At 46.0% G+C, this 14,341-nt stretch overlaps 1 protein-coding gene across 1 annotated transcript in view; it reads left to right on the top strand.

Moving 5' to 3' along the window:
• hpca (hippocalcin) overlaps positions 1-13,233 on the top strand; it is a 28,828-nt gene extending 15,595 nt beyond the window's left edge. Inside the window, exons 2-5 of the mRNA XM_068575301.1 lie at positions 7,414-7,589; positions 8,526-8,807; positions 11,434-11,539; positions 12,537-13,233. Coding sequence (XP_068431402.1) covers positions 7,494-7,589; positions 8,526-8,807; positions 11,434-11,539; positions 12,537-12,634 — 582 coding nt within the window. The 5' untranslated portion in view covers positions 7,414-7,493 and the 3' untranslated portion in view covers positions 12,635-13,233. The remainder of the gene's footprint in view (positions 1-7,413; positions 7,590-8,525; positions 8,808-11,433; positions 11,540-12,536) is intronic.
• Positions 13,234-14,341: the final 1,108 nt, after the last annotated feature.

The following is a 14,341-nucleotide window of genomic DNA, read 5'->3' as shown; positions in this document are numbered from 1 at the left end:
TTCTTCTTCTGTTTGGCAGGCGATTCTTCTTCTCATTCTCCTCCTCATCCTTCTCCTCATTCTTCTTCTCCTCCTCCTCCTCATCCTCCTCCTCCTCCTCCTCCTCCTCCTCCTCCTCCTCCTCCTCCTCTCCCTTTTCTCTCCCTGTCTCTTAAGATGGAAACACAAGCAATATGGAGATGAGTTCCTTGGTGTTGATGAGCAGCTCCCTGCAGCGGTCGCGGTGGCATTGAGGGCTCAGAGTGGAGACGAGTAGGAACGAGTGAGCAGGGTGGATGAGAGAAGCTTAGGTCTCACTTTCCAATCCATTGTTTATATCTAGAAGCAGGGGCTGGATTCAGACAACAACAATAACAACAAAAATTGTCCCCAGCCTCTTTGGCCCGACCACCACAATCAATCGATCACACACCGCTCCTCCTCTTCATCCTCTTCATCCTCCTCATCCTCCTCATCCTTGTGCCGATCACTCTGTCCTCCCCAGTGTGATCAGGAAGAGGGAATCAAGCTGTTACAAGGATAACAATATTATTTTCCTCAGATGGTCCTCGCTTTGGGCGATGTCACGTTTAGCTGCTTTAGCTAATAGCTCTAATAGCTCCCACAACAGCACAGCGTCACGCTGTCCCTTTTTCTTTTACGGCGATAATGTCAACGAGGAACTTTCTTTCATTAAAACGTCACTAGGTGAAAATTCTTTTTCACCTACACACTATATACCTCTTACTCCATCTTCAGCATGAGGCAGCAGCATCATCATCATCAGCGAGACGGTGCAGGGCTCTGCAGCATGACGGAGAGAAGTTGTGTGCGGGAAGGGAGAAAAACACAAAGAGCTGGAGGGGAGGAAGAAAGAAAAAAAGAAAGAAAAGAATGAAAGGTATATAAGCTGCCCGGCGCCTCAGGTGGCCTTTCAGATTTCTGCTCTTTGAGACGCCGCGACGGGAGACTGAAAACACTCAAGTGAAGAAAAAGAAAATCAATGGTGCTTGTCATTTCTTTGATCTGTCCCTCTTTTTTTCCACATGGCATCAACGCCGTCTGCTCTCTTCTTGGTGCACCACTTCAACCCCTCCCGTCGCTGCCGACCGCCGCTGTTCTCCGGTCCTCCTCGCCGTCTTCCCCCCGTCTCTCCATCCCTTCTTCCTCCCTAATGACCGAGCTGTTTGGCAGGCGATACCAAGACGGCATTTTCTTGTCTCATAAGCACATTAAAAAAAGACTGGCTCCCTAAAATGTTAAATTGGACTTTGGACTTATCTCTTTTCTAACTCTTTCAGACTTTCTCATTTTCTCATTCCTGCTGCCGATTTGCCAGCTTCCCCCTCTCCTCCTCCACCTCAGCCGGTTCTCCTCCGCTTTCTCTCCGCTTCAATCTACTGCGGTCTAAGTTAAGCCGACACACTGAAACAGGCCTTTTATTAAAAAAAAACCGACATTGGCCGGGCGCTCTCGCCAGAGTCATCTGACCCTCTGATGATGAAGAGGATGATGATGAGGATGGTTACCCTCTCTGGCCGCAGGTAGTCAATATGCTTTTTTTGATATTTTTTATTTCACATGGCTGTCCAGAGAAATCACTCCTGGCCTGGTTGTGGGAGGATTTCACTCAACAGTCTGTAAAATGTGCAGTGAAACTCGCTTCAGTTCTCCTTAAGGAGCGGCGAAGCCGACTCCAAGAATTCAATTACTTTTAGTGTCCACTGATGGGCCGTAAGGTGCTGAGGGCTTTCAGGGCAATAAAATGGCCTTATGAAAAAATCCAATTATAATGTTGGCACACAATATCTGTCTACTGGCTGCCCAAATGAGAAATACATTCAGAATCAGCTCACAATGGTTTCATTTTAACGATGTATACATTCATTTTTTACAGTTTGCGCATCTGATTTCTGACTTATTTTAATTATTTTGACAGTACGTGTCTAAGACGTTGCCAGGAAAAACTCAACACAGGCCAGCACTTATTTTCATCTATTTTTGTTCATCAAAAACTCAAAGAAAACCAAAAATAAAATTTTCTACACTATGGGTTATATGAAAAATAATGTGATCTCATTTCCCACTGTGTGACTCACTGTCAATGAAAAAAATGCTAATTACTTGTTAAGTTACTACACACCCAAACTCTGAAGGGACTTTTAATTAAACAACTCAAAACCCTTTGATGATAACTTAACATAAAAGGAAGAAAACAAGCAGTGAAGTCATGTTTTTACTGCCTGGTATAGCTAGCTAAACATTAGCTTAATATGACCTAACATTAGCCCCAGTGACTGCAACCAGAAATCCTGCCCTCCGCCTATTTTTGTTTGGCTTATTTGTAGCAATAAAGCTACAGTAGTGGTGGTTAACTAGCGGGCTAGCTTGCTTCATCAAAGCTTGCTGAAATTAACAGCTAAAGTTAGCTAGCTCGTTATGTCCACCATCATTTAACGCTACACTGGTTACAGCGGGTTGCTGGCCAGCGACAGCGACGGGTCTTACGGGCCCTCCGGCCTCAGTCTCCTCTAAGGACAAGCTACGTGGCTAATTAGCCAGCCGCGCCCGCTCTCTGCAGCGCTCTGGCGAGCTGCAACAACACTTCACGTGTGTTGTCACCATACCAACAACTACAATCTCCATTTTATTAGGTCTTTGTCAAATGCCCGCAGAAAACAGCTCAATATCCGTTCCTGTTCTATTTCTAAGATTGCGACTTCGCTCCAGGCTATGACCTTGTTCTGAACCAGAGAAATTGGTTTTTAATCTTTTTTTTTATTGTCAAAACTCCATGCAGAAAGTGTTGTGAGGCGATTTTCTGGGTTTTTGAAAGATGGTCAGCCATTCTTCTTACAGTAGCCTCTGACTCAAATGTGACGATGATACACGAGATAGACTTTCTAGCAGCTTGGTCTCCGGGGAGTGTGATTTACTCTCACCTTCAATAGGATGGCATCTTTGTGCCTGCATGTCTTTGTCTCTCTCTGTCCTCTGTCTTCCCCTCCTTTCTCCTCTGTGCAGAGCTCATCAGCCCAGAGGTTGGTGACCTGCTTAGTATCTCTGGAACAGATGTTCAAGGGGCAAAGTCTGTGCATGTGCGTGCACGCCGACTTATAGGCATGGGGGTCGGACAACTGCTGCTAACAAGCACTGGACACTTATACCGGAGAGATGGATTAGTGTGTCATGCCTCACGATGGAGGGATGAACGATGGATGGATGGTGCGAAGGGATTGATGTAGGGTTGTTGTTTTATGTGTGTTTGTGGGGGGGTGAGGGGGTGGAGGAGGGGGGGATAACTTGTACTCTTCTATAAATCTCAAACCTACAGCAAGGCGTGTGTCACAGCTTGGTTAAATAAAGAAGGAAAACAAGGAGTGGGGAGGGCGAGAGTGATCGCAGTGAAAAGGTCAGTGTTGTGTGATGTGTGGTTGTGGAAAGTCCTGCAGCCGTGGTGGAGGTCCAATAGAATCTCCTGCAGCAGCCATGGTGGAGGTCCAATAGAAGCTCCTGCAGCTATGGTGGAGGTCCAATAGAAGCTCCTGCAGCCATGGTGGAGGTCCAATAGAAGCTCCTGCAGCTATGGTGGAGGTCCAATAGAAGCTCCTGCAGCAGCCGTGGTGGAGGTCCAATAGAAGCTCCTGCAGCAGCCATGGTGGAGGTCCAATAAAAGCTCCTGCAGCAGCCGTGGTGGAGGTCCAATAGAAGCTCCTGCAGCCATGGTGGAGGTCCAATAGAAGCTCCTGCAGCTATGGTGGAGGTCCAATAGAAGCTCCTGCAGCTATGGTGGAGGTCCAATAGAAGCTCCTGCAGCAGCCGTGGTGGAGGTCCAATAGAAGCTCCTGCAGCAGCCATGGTGGAGGTCCAATAAAAGCTCCTGCAGCAGCCGTGGTGGAGGTCCAATAGAAGCTCCTGCAGCCATGGTGGAGGTCCAATAGAAGCTCCTGCAGCTATGGTGGAGGTCCAATAAAAGCTCCTGCAGCAGCTATGGTGGAGGTCCAATAGAAGCTCCTGCAGCCGTGGTGGAGGTCCAATAGAAGCTCCTGCAGCAGCCGTGGTGGAGGTCCAATAGAAGCTCCTGCAGCTATGGTGGAGGTCCAATAAAAGCTCCTGCAGCAGCCATGGTGGAGGTCCAATAGAAGCTCCTGCAGCAGCCATGGTGGAGGTCCAATAGAAGCTCCTGCAGCAGCCATGGTGGAGGTCCAATAGAAACGGCACTGAACAGACATGGCTCATTTTTTTCATGAATTAACTGTTTGGGTCTTGACAATTCTGTAGCCCAGGGCGCTTTGACGAGCCAACATTTAGTTAGTTTCAATCAAACCGCGGTGCAGTTATTTCGGGCAGGAGCGGTCCGGTCCAGTTGGTCAGGATCTCCGTCGTGACTCGAGGTTTGTCCCCCGCGTCTGCGTGGCCATGCCGCTCCTCTCCTGTCTTCCAGTCGCCTCTGATTATGCCCACCTGCCAACTCGTCACTCGGCAGTGTATGAACCCGGGTCCTCGCTCACTCCTCCCTCCTCCCTCCTCACCCCTCTTTCCTCACTCCTCACTCCTCCCTCCTCCCTCCTCCCTCCTCCTTCCTCACCCCTCCCTCCTCACCCTGCAGCAGCAGCCATGGTGCTAGTTTGGAGTTATTGTCAAGCTTTGTCGGTTTTTCTTGGACTCACCGTTTCCTCGTGTGTCAGGATGAACCCCCGAGCAAACCGCATCAACTCTCCGCTCTCCGCTCAGCCCGACCTTTACTTTGTGCTTTCTTTCTTTTTTCATTCACTTTTCCTCCGAGGCAATTAGGGCGACGGGTTTTGCTGTGTACGTCTATGCGTGTGTCATCAGGAAAGCATTTGCTGCTTTAATTAGCGAATCTTTATCTCGCCAATTAAATCCCATCCTCTCTTCCAAGCTTTTTCTTCATGTTCACCTCTAATTCGCACGTCCCACACACACACACACACACACACACACACACACACACACACATACTGTTCTCCAAACGTCAACTGGACGGCGTGGGCGGCTATTATTAATCTCTACAGGTACTAAAAAGCGTTTGCGTCAATGCGTGAGTGTTTTCCAAACACTCCTCTGAGACGCAGCGTTCTAAAACACACAAATTACTGTTTTATAGCGAGGAGTACTCACTTTACCAGACAGATTCCAGCACGTAGACGCCTCTCAATCACTCCTCGAGGAGAGATTAATTTGTCTTTTAGATTAGAAGACCAATAATAAGGACAAGAATAAAAAATGTATCTGTCAAACAGGATTGTAAACTAACCCGAGCAATTTAAATGAGATGTGTTCTGTCAATTTATGTCTTGATTTTTCTTTGTGCTTAGGGGGAAAAAGCAAACATTTGAGGATTTTTTCACAGTCTGGATACAAGCTGAATTTTTATGCAACATGACAAAAGCCCATTATATTGTTTCCTAATCCTCAGAGTGTGCAGCCGGTCCCCAAACAGAGGAGGAAATCATAATTGACGGCCACAGTTATTCCTTCAGTCGCTCGGGAATCGGCGACAAGCATCAGTGTCAGCGCACAAGCGTGTAATGTCACACATTCAGGACGAGGGACTTAATATGAGTCTAATTTTATTAACTAGAGCAGCGAGACGACTTTTTGTTTCTGCGCATGCGAAGCTCATCGGCAGGCAGCCGGAGATGAAGACCTCCGCCCGCCCGCGGCGTTCACCTCGCACGCCGCCACGCATCCTGCGTGACTTTCACCAAGTTCATACAAATATGAAACAGGCTGCGCACTCAAAGTCGCTGGCGTAATTACAAAGCGTGACTGAGGAGAGATCGGGGGTCAAAGGAGGTCGGCCAAGTTTCAACCTCAAGGTGTCCGAGTCCAACTGATGCTGTAATTTAAATGACCACACACACACACACAGACACACACACACACACAGACGCATCAATGTTGAAACACACGGTTTAATTAGCTGTCTAGTTCAGAGGAGCAAAGTAAAATGTATTTGTTGCTCTTCTTCCTCTCCACGCTCGATGTTCCCTCGAGGTGTCGTTTACTGGTCTCTGAAAAACACACCAAAACACCTTAATTGCTCAAATGAAGTTCTGAAAATGTTTTTTTTAGGTAAAAGCTAATTATATTTCACACATTATTAGCACTTTATTAAGGGTTGTAAGCGTTGGCTGAACGTGAGAGTTACTTTTGATTAAGAAGTAAAAACATTGTATATCTTACAAAGATAAGATGAGTTAAATCAAGTTGCATCCATGTTATATGTCTATAATGCTGTGTTTGTACATGTTTATTGTTGTCATTTATGGTCTCATTGTGTTTTTCTACACATTATAATGTTCCTTTATACAGCACATTGGGCATAAAGGTTTTTTTTCAATGGATTATATATTATATATTACAGTTTAAAAAACACCTTAACATTTTTAATATTTATAATTTCCAATTCAGTTACAAAAGTTTATTTTATGGAAATATATAAGGACACTAAGATGCAATAGTCCTTTGAAAAAAAAAACCCTCAAGGTTTCACTCAATTTCAGGCTCTAGATATAGATTATTGTATTCAAGTTTTTTTTATTTTATTTGTTTTTTTCACCACCTTGCAGCCTCATACACATGAATATAATCCATCTAACACCGGCAACGCATGTATTGCATGTGAGTTTGAGGTAGCAGCGGGGTCTTAGTGGTTGATCCATAACGTAGTTGCATCCCTGAAGTCCTTGTTTTGCTCGAAGCTGAGATGAAGATTAGGAGATGTGAGCAACCACACACACACACACACACACACACACACACACACACACACACACACACATGGCAAACAGCTGATTTGACACACAAACGCACAGCTGTTTTAGATAAACCCGGCTCTTGACGTCACACGGGCGTTCTGGATTATTTAATTCGCCAGAGAGCTGCAGAGAGCGGGCGCGGCTGGCTAGTTAGCCACGTAGTCCTTAGAGGAGGCCGAGGCGGGGGGGGGGGGCTGTGAGGCGTGCCGCTGCCGGAGTAGCGTTACATAATGGTGGACATAGAAAGCTAGCTAATCTTAGCTGTTCATTTCACCATGCTTTGATAAAGCAAGCTAGCCCACTAGCCTACTCGTTAGCCACGTAGTAGTTTTAATGCTACACTGGCTACATTAGTTTTTTTGCGTAACACTCTGTGTCGAGGGGATGTGACACAATGCTGCGTGACGGGGCTCGAAATACAGAATTGTGTCAAAGTCGCCTCATGGTGTTTCTCTTTTGTTTGCTCTCAAAAACTCTCAAGTTATCGAGAACCAACGAGTGCTTTTTTCTTTGTTCTTCAGCCGACAGAATCTCTTTTTACCTCCAGCCGACCGACCCGTGCTTCCCGCTCCTCACAGGAGGTCGTCCGCCTCGTCTCGGGATAATTCTCGCTGACTTTCCCGCTTTCCCGTTTGTCTCTGATTGACAGGTCGGGGGCAAAGCGGCCCGGGCTGGTGCTGTGGTCACTGCTGTCGTCGAGGAACACGTGGAGAGCCCCGTCCTGTCGCCATGGGGAAACAGAACAGCAAGCTGCGGCCAGAGATGCTGCAGGACCTCCGGGAGAACACCGAGTTCTCCGACCACGAGCTGCAGGAGTGGTACAAGGTACGTTGGACACGAGTCGTGCACAGTGACAGTAAAAGGCACTACAACCACTGCTGCTGTAACAAAGCAGCTCATCACACCTTCTTCTGAACGTGACAGCGTGTGTCTCGGTGTTCACGCTCGCCTCGGCGTGATGACCCGGCCGCAGGAGTGATCTCCTCTTGTGTTTGTGTAACCGCTATACGGCCTCAGGCACGGCTTAAACCTATAGAACATCTGTGTCAGATGTCCCGAATCAGAGCGGCGCACGTTATCCCACCGCCTCCCGCGACCCGTGACTTAAGCCCCCCCTTAAACCCGGGTCTCTCCACGCTGACGGCGGTCCCGGCGGCGCTCGATCCCAGCAGATTAACGGCAATGGGAGACGTTATTAATAACTGCGTATATTCCACGGGGGCCCCGAGTATTCCACCATTTTCTAAGGATTTATTGACAACAGATCCAATAAATACAAGTTGTGGCGTTCTCTCTTGGAGGATGCCACTGGAAATGAAAAAGAAGAGTTGAATTTCGAGCAGAGAACCTTCGCTCATGAGAATCTTTGATCTGACGATCAAAAAGTGATTCCATCCTTGAAATCAGGGGAAATGACTTTGTCACCCCTCAGCCTCAATATATTCAAGGCCTTTTGTAAAAAAAAAAAAAAGAGCTTTTTATTTCGGCTGCACAATGGCAGAGGCTGACATGACTTTTCTCTTCACGGGCACAATGCTGCTTTATTAATGCGGCTCCTTGAAAAGAAGATGGAACTGCTTTCAACTATGCGAGACTAAGCTCCTTTTTGAAAAGCCCCTCTTCAATGAAGCGTTACATTAATGAAACATTTACTGGCTCAAGTTTTCCTGATATTTCCAACTGGCTTTAAAACTGTTTTATTTAGACCCCGAGGAGGTAAGACGTCATTTCACCCTCGCGTGGCCTCGTCTTCTCCCTCAGGGTTTCTTAAAGGATTGCCCCAGCGGTACCCTGAACGTGGAGGAGTTCAAGAAAATCTACGCCAATTTCTTCCCGTACGGCGACGCCTCCAAGTTCGCAGAGCACGTCTTCCGGACGTTCGACACCAACGGCGACGGCACGATAGACTTCCGGGAGTTCATCATCGCGCTGAGCGTGACGTCACGGGGAAAGCTGGAGCAGAAGCTGAAGTGGGCCTTCAGCATGTACGACCTGGACGGAAACGGGTACATCAGCCGCGATGAGATGCTGGAGATTGTACAGGTGAGCAAAGGACTCTGGGTATTGTTCGCCTGGTTATTAAAGGGGGCTGAGGAGGTGTGGAGTGGAAAGGTTTGTGTGTCCGTTATGAGAAATAATTGTGAACAACTAGAACAGTATAGGGTTCTTCGGCTTGTCCTCAGAGGAGGACCGCTTCTGCTTCGTGGTAGAACCTCTTGTAGAGGTTTCACCAGAACCTTTCAGAGGGTTCTACCTAGAACCCAACACACAACCCGACATGAAGGGTTATACCTCAAACCATCTGTGTAAGGTTCCACCCAGAACCCACTTCTGAGGTTCTATCCAGAATCTTTGGAGTTCTAACAAGACTCCACCCGCAAGAACCCTTTTATGTTCCACGGGTCTCATCTAGAACCCATCCAGGGGGTTCTATTGAGAACCCCGTTCATCTGAATTGTATCTCCAACCCTCAAGCGCTGATTGTGGGCTTTCCCTTTTGATACCCATACTGTCAACAACCCTTGAGGAACCCCTTCTTCCCAAGAGGTTCTTTGAATGTAAAGGGTTCTTAGTAGAACCCTTAGTTCCACAAATAACCTTTTTTAAACCTTAACTTCAGGAATAACCCATCGGGAACCCTTATTTCTAAGAGTGTAGGCGCTGTTCATACTCTGGCCTCAGAGTAAACGCTTCACTGGAGGAACGGTCCTTCTCCTCCACAGAAGCTCACTGAGTGTCAGTCAGTGAGCTTCCTTCAGGTCAATGTGCTGTTTATGGGGAACAAACCGAGTGCAAGAACATACAAAATAGTCACACCGGGAGTTATAACAGGACATGTGTGTGGTAACATCAATATATTAGTTACCACACTTCGCTTTGCTTTTGGTGACCCCGCGAGAAAAAAAACCGATTCATTAACTTTTGCATTTGCAGGAATAGACGGAGAGAGAGAGCACTTACGCTATATGCTCGCTTTAATTATGCAAGTTAATACACTCGTACGTGCAAAGAGGCTCAAGCACCGACGTGCAAAGACTTTAAGAGACATACTTATCGTAATGTGCTGACTGCAGTATTGGCAACATGGAGGCTGTTAAGCACAGCGCTACATTAGTGCTGCATGTAATCCTGTCACTCTGAAGGGAAGAAATAAAGACTGGTCGAGATGTTTGCCCCAAGGTTCTGTGTGTGTGTGTGTGTGTGTGTGTGTGTGTGTGTGTGTTATCTGGGTTCTCATAGATTAGCGGGTTAAATTTAACCCGGGTTTATCCCTGAGTGTGCAGAATACTGGGATTATCCTCCACCTTATTGAGGTTATGTTCCGTTGGATGAGAGAGGAGGGGCCCATTGTGAGAGAGAGAGAGAAGAGAGAGAGAGAGAGAGAGAGAGAGAGAGAGAGAGAGAGAGAGAGAGAGAGAGAGAGAGAGAGAGAGAGAGAGAGAGAGAGAGAGAGAGACTAATCAAAAGACATACATGTTTTTGGTCAGGTTAAAATATATAAAAAGCAATCAAACTATTAATTTTTCGTGTTGAGAGCCGCGTGCAAATTTAAAAAAATAGCTCAAGGCCGGCTTACTATCTTTTTACGAACTGTCGATGGCATCCATCGGCCTTCCTCTTGGCCAGTGTCCAAATACACTCCCAACATTTTGGGAAATATGCTCATTCTTAGTTGGCTGCAGTAGATTGATACTGCATTAGTATAGTATTTTATGAATCAACTACACTTTGAAACAAGTTCATTTCTTTGTGTCACATAATTGTGCAAAGTTTGAACCATTAAAAAACAAGTCTTTAATCACTTCAACTGTATAAATTCATTTTATTCTGTCCATATAATATTGTTATTGTGCATTCTTTACGGGTTTTTTATGACTGTTTTTCTTATATATCACTAATACTTTATGTTATACAATATCTCTTGTGTGCACTTTACCCGTTCTGCTGTAATCCTGCAAATTTCCCCACTGCGAGACTAATAAAGACGCATCTAATCCAATCTAAAAGTGTGGGAGGCGGCCTCATCGTCTTTATCGCGTAAAGTTTCTCCGTCTTTTCGATAAACACACAGATCTCTTTCGGACAAAGCAATGAACTTGTTTTATAGCCCGAGAGATAAAGTTTTACAGCCGGGACCCAATAAAAGCTCGGAGGGCTTTTATTCTGAGCAGCTCCCTTTTCTAAAAGGATGCTGCTGTGACACAGATCTGGAGTCAGTTTTAACACCCTGCGCTCCCAACGGAGGAGATTTGAGTTAATGGGCACGTAAGCTGATTGTAGATCTGCTGATACTCCGCTCGTCTCCGCTCGCTCGCAGGAGGTTGATTTAATGCCGTCGTGGGACGGAGAGGCGCTGGTAACGGTAGACAGATAACGACGCATGGGATCAATGGAGTGAGCTCTACCTCTAAGCCCCTCCCCTACACTGTTGATCGTGTGTCACGGTGGTTTGATGCCGGGGCTTTGCAGCCGTGCCGCGGGTATCTGTGGCCGAGCTCTCGGCGTCCGGAGTAAGAAATGTCATTAAATCATGTGGTCTTCAGAAAGCCGGAGTGGCTTCATTCTCGAGGTCGGCTGAGTTCTCCGTGATGGTTCCCCCGCCGGCTTGAATTCACTTATCTTTGTGTTCTCACCCTCCCTCCCTCCTTTCTCCCACTCTGTCTATCAGGCCATCTACAAGATGGTGTCATCTGTGATGAAGATGCCAGAGGACGAATCCACGCCGGAGAAGAGGACGGATAAGATCTTCAGACAAATGGACCTCAATAACGATGGTGAGAGGAGGAAATGGCAAAGTGGAGGGTGAATATGCTGAAGGGAGGAAGAGGGGAGGAGGAGGAGGAGGGACGGATGTGACATTTTATCGACAATACTCTTTGAAATGAGCTCATTTTTCTGCACGCTTAAGAAAGGTGCTAACTAGCACCATTTGGGGTTCTTCCACTTGTCTTAATTGGAGAAAAATATTTTTAATTGTTCCACCTGGAACACAATCAGAGTTTCTACCAAGAACCCAACAGAAAGGGTTATACCCAGAACCATCAGAGCATGGTTTTACCCAAAAACCCATGTGGGAGGTTCTCCAGAGAACCCTTCTATGATGTAATGGTTCCACCTAGAACCCTTTTTGCATGTTGTATTCAGAACCTTTCCACGTTTTCAAGGGTGCAAAGATAACCCTCTGCTAAGAACCAATCTATATTCCTGAGGTTTCATCTAGAACCAGGGAGCTCCTTTTTTATATTCCACAATGCAAAAACATCCAAGGTTCCCAATCTAAAGGAACCCTTAGTCTCACAAAGAACCCTTGAATAATCCTATTGTAAAAAAAAAAAGGTTTTCAGAAGCAAACGGTTCAGGAAGAACTCATTTATAATCCTTATGTCTGAGTGTGGAAACAACATTTAGGACTGTAACACATCCTCCAATACCCAGGAGAATAAAAAAAGTCTCCAGCTACAACATTATTCCTCTCTATACTTTTTATATATCATATTTATGTGGAAAACAAGTTCCAGCTGGTAACTGTTTTTTAATCTCATCTCCCGGGCGAATAAAGGATGTTTCACGTCTCTGTGCTCCGTCCATGCGAACAGAAAACCAATTGCTTTTTTCATCTTACGAACACAGTATCCAGTAAAAAGGGCAGCAGAAGACCTTAAAGGGGTCTCATATTCTACATTCATTGAGACACTTAACAAGGACGCCGTACAGGAGTCGTATTCCTCCAAAATAAAAGCCTTTTTTATGTCCCCTCTCTCTTCCCTGCAGGTAAATTGTCCCTGGAGGAGTTCATCAAAGGTGCCAAAAGCGACCCGTCCATCGTCCGGCTACTCCAGTGCGACCCCAGCTCGGCCTCCCAGTTCTGAACCCCTCGCCCAGCTTACGACCCCCCCCCCCCCCCCCCCAAACCCCCACCCTCTGTTGCTATTGAAACAGTCACTCAAATCAATGCATGATGGTTCTCGTCTCTCATATCATCTTTTTATTTTGTTCGTTGTCGAGTGCAAGGATGGAGGAAGGATTTTAAGGAGCATAAGAAAAAGCCATGACTATCATTTAACTTTCTTTTTCTTTTCTTTTTTTACATATATATATAAACATATTATATATTTATTTGGGAAAACTGAAGGGACAAGCATACATGTAACAATCAGGCGTCAGTGGCGTTTGCTAATGTTCCTGAACACATCTCTCTCTCTCTCTCTCTCTCTCTCTCTCTCTCTCTCTCTCTCTCTCTCTCTCTCTCTCTCTCTCTCTTTAATGGTGAAGTTCCATGGAGCTTGTGACAAAGTGTGGCTTTTTTGCAGCGTGGCGATCGCTCCGTTTGTTCTCCAACACACATGTACATCATGTATATATATACACTGTACAACTACGTATATCACAAGATGACGCTCGTCTTCATCAGTTCACACTCTCTGGCATTGAAAAGGCAGTATTATGTAGCGCAGCTTCCTGGTGTGATCTGAAGGGGTGGAGGTGGGTGGGTTTTAAGGGTGGGGGGGTTTTGGGATTTTACTGCTGTATGATCTTTCGCTGAGAAAAAGAGGGCCTAAGATCCCATTAGTTTTCTATTGATATCTACAGGTATTGTGTTGATTTTTAATACATTTTAAATGTTGTTTTTATTTATTTTTCTTTATTTGTACATATTGTTTTTCCTCCTTCATGCTGTTTTATTTGTTCATTTGTATTCTCTATATCGTGCTTTTAATTTGAAACGCTAAGGACGACAGTATTGCAGTTTACAGCGACCGAGAGAGAGACGCATCTCTCTGGGAGCTGTGGACTTGTTCAAGTGGAAGATCACCAGACTCTAGTGGCTTAAGGGCATCCCATAATGCTTCTGATCCATCACACCGGCGGCACATATCGTTTTCCAGCGGCCGTGTGTTCATAAAGTACGGCCGTGCGTTCGCTGTGAATGCCCGTGCGTGTGCATGTGAATATGTGTGCTGGCGGCTATACCTTCTACAGTATTACGATGTTGTGTTGTTTTCTTAATTTGTAAAAGCGGTGAACTTCTGATAGTCGTAAACCTGTCACTATACTGCATGATCCTACGAGCCGACGACAAATACACGGAAAACTGTTCACGCACACCGGCATCTTTTTTTTGTAGCTCTGCAGCCTCCTCAGCATCGTGCCGGGCAGAGATGATCGAGTGCGTGTCTTGCTCTGGGACCCTCCCTGCTCCCCCTGACAGACGCAGAACTCACTAAGGGCTCGTTCATCACTCTCTAGCTGAATGCGTTTATTACCTCCCGGATTAGTCTGCTGGCGGAGCAGTTTAGATGAAGGGACTTGTTTCTTGAGCTGTAGATGAGACACTTCTGACTCAAGGTTTTTTTTAGGGTTTCCAGACATATCAGCGGCCGTGTTTTGCGTGCATTATGACTAATTGTATTTTATTCATCTAATATTTGGAGACTTCACCGGCTGCAGGAACACCGGCACCGCTCCCAAGATGGAAGGCCCTGCGCGTCAGGTTATTATGGCTATTGCCGTCTTTGTATTTATTTATTTTAGGTTGGACACAAAATAAATTGTGTTTGTGAAGAAGTGAAGCGTTG

Source organism: Clinocottus analis, unplaced genomic scaffold (genome assembly GCF_023055335.1).
Source record: "Clinocottus analis isolate CAN_PGR_092001 unplaced genomic scaffold, fCliAna1.0.p SCAF_14, whole genome shotgun sequence".
NCBI classification, from domain to species: domain Eukaryota; kingdom Metazoa; phylum Chordata; class Actinopteri; order Perciformes; family Cottidae; genus Clinocottus; species Clinocottus analis.
The sequence above is the reverse complement of the archived record's forward strand: the minus strand, read 5'-3'. Positions and strand labels throughout refer to the sequence as shown.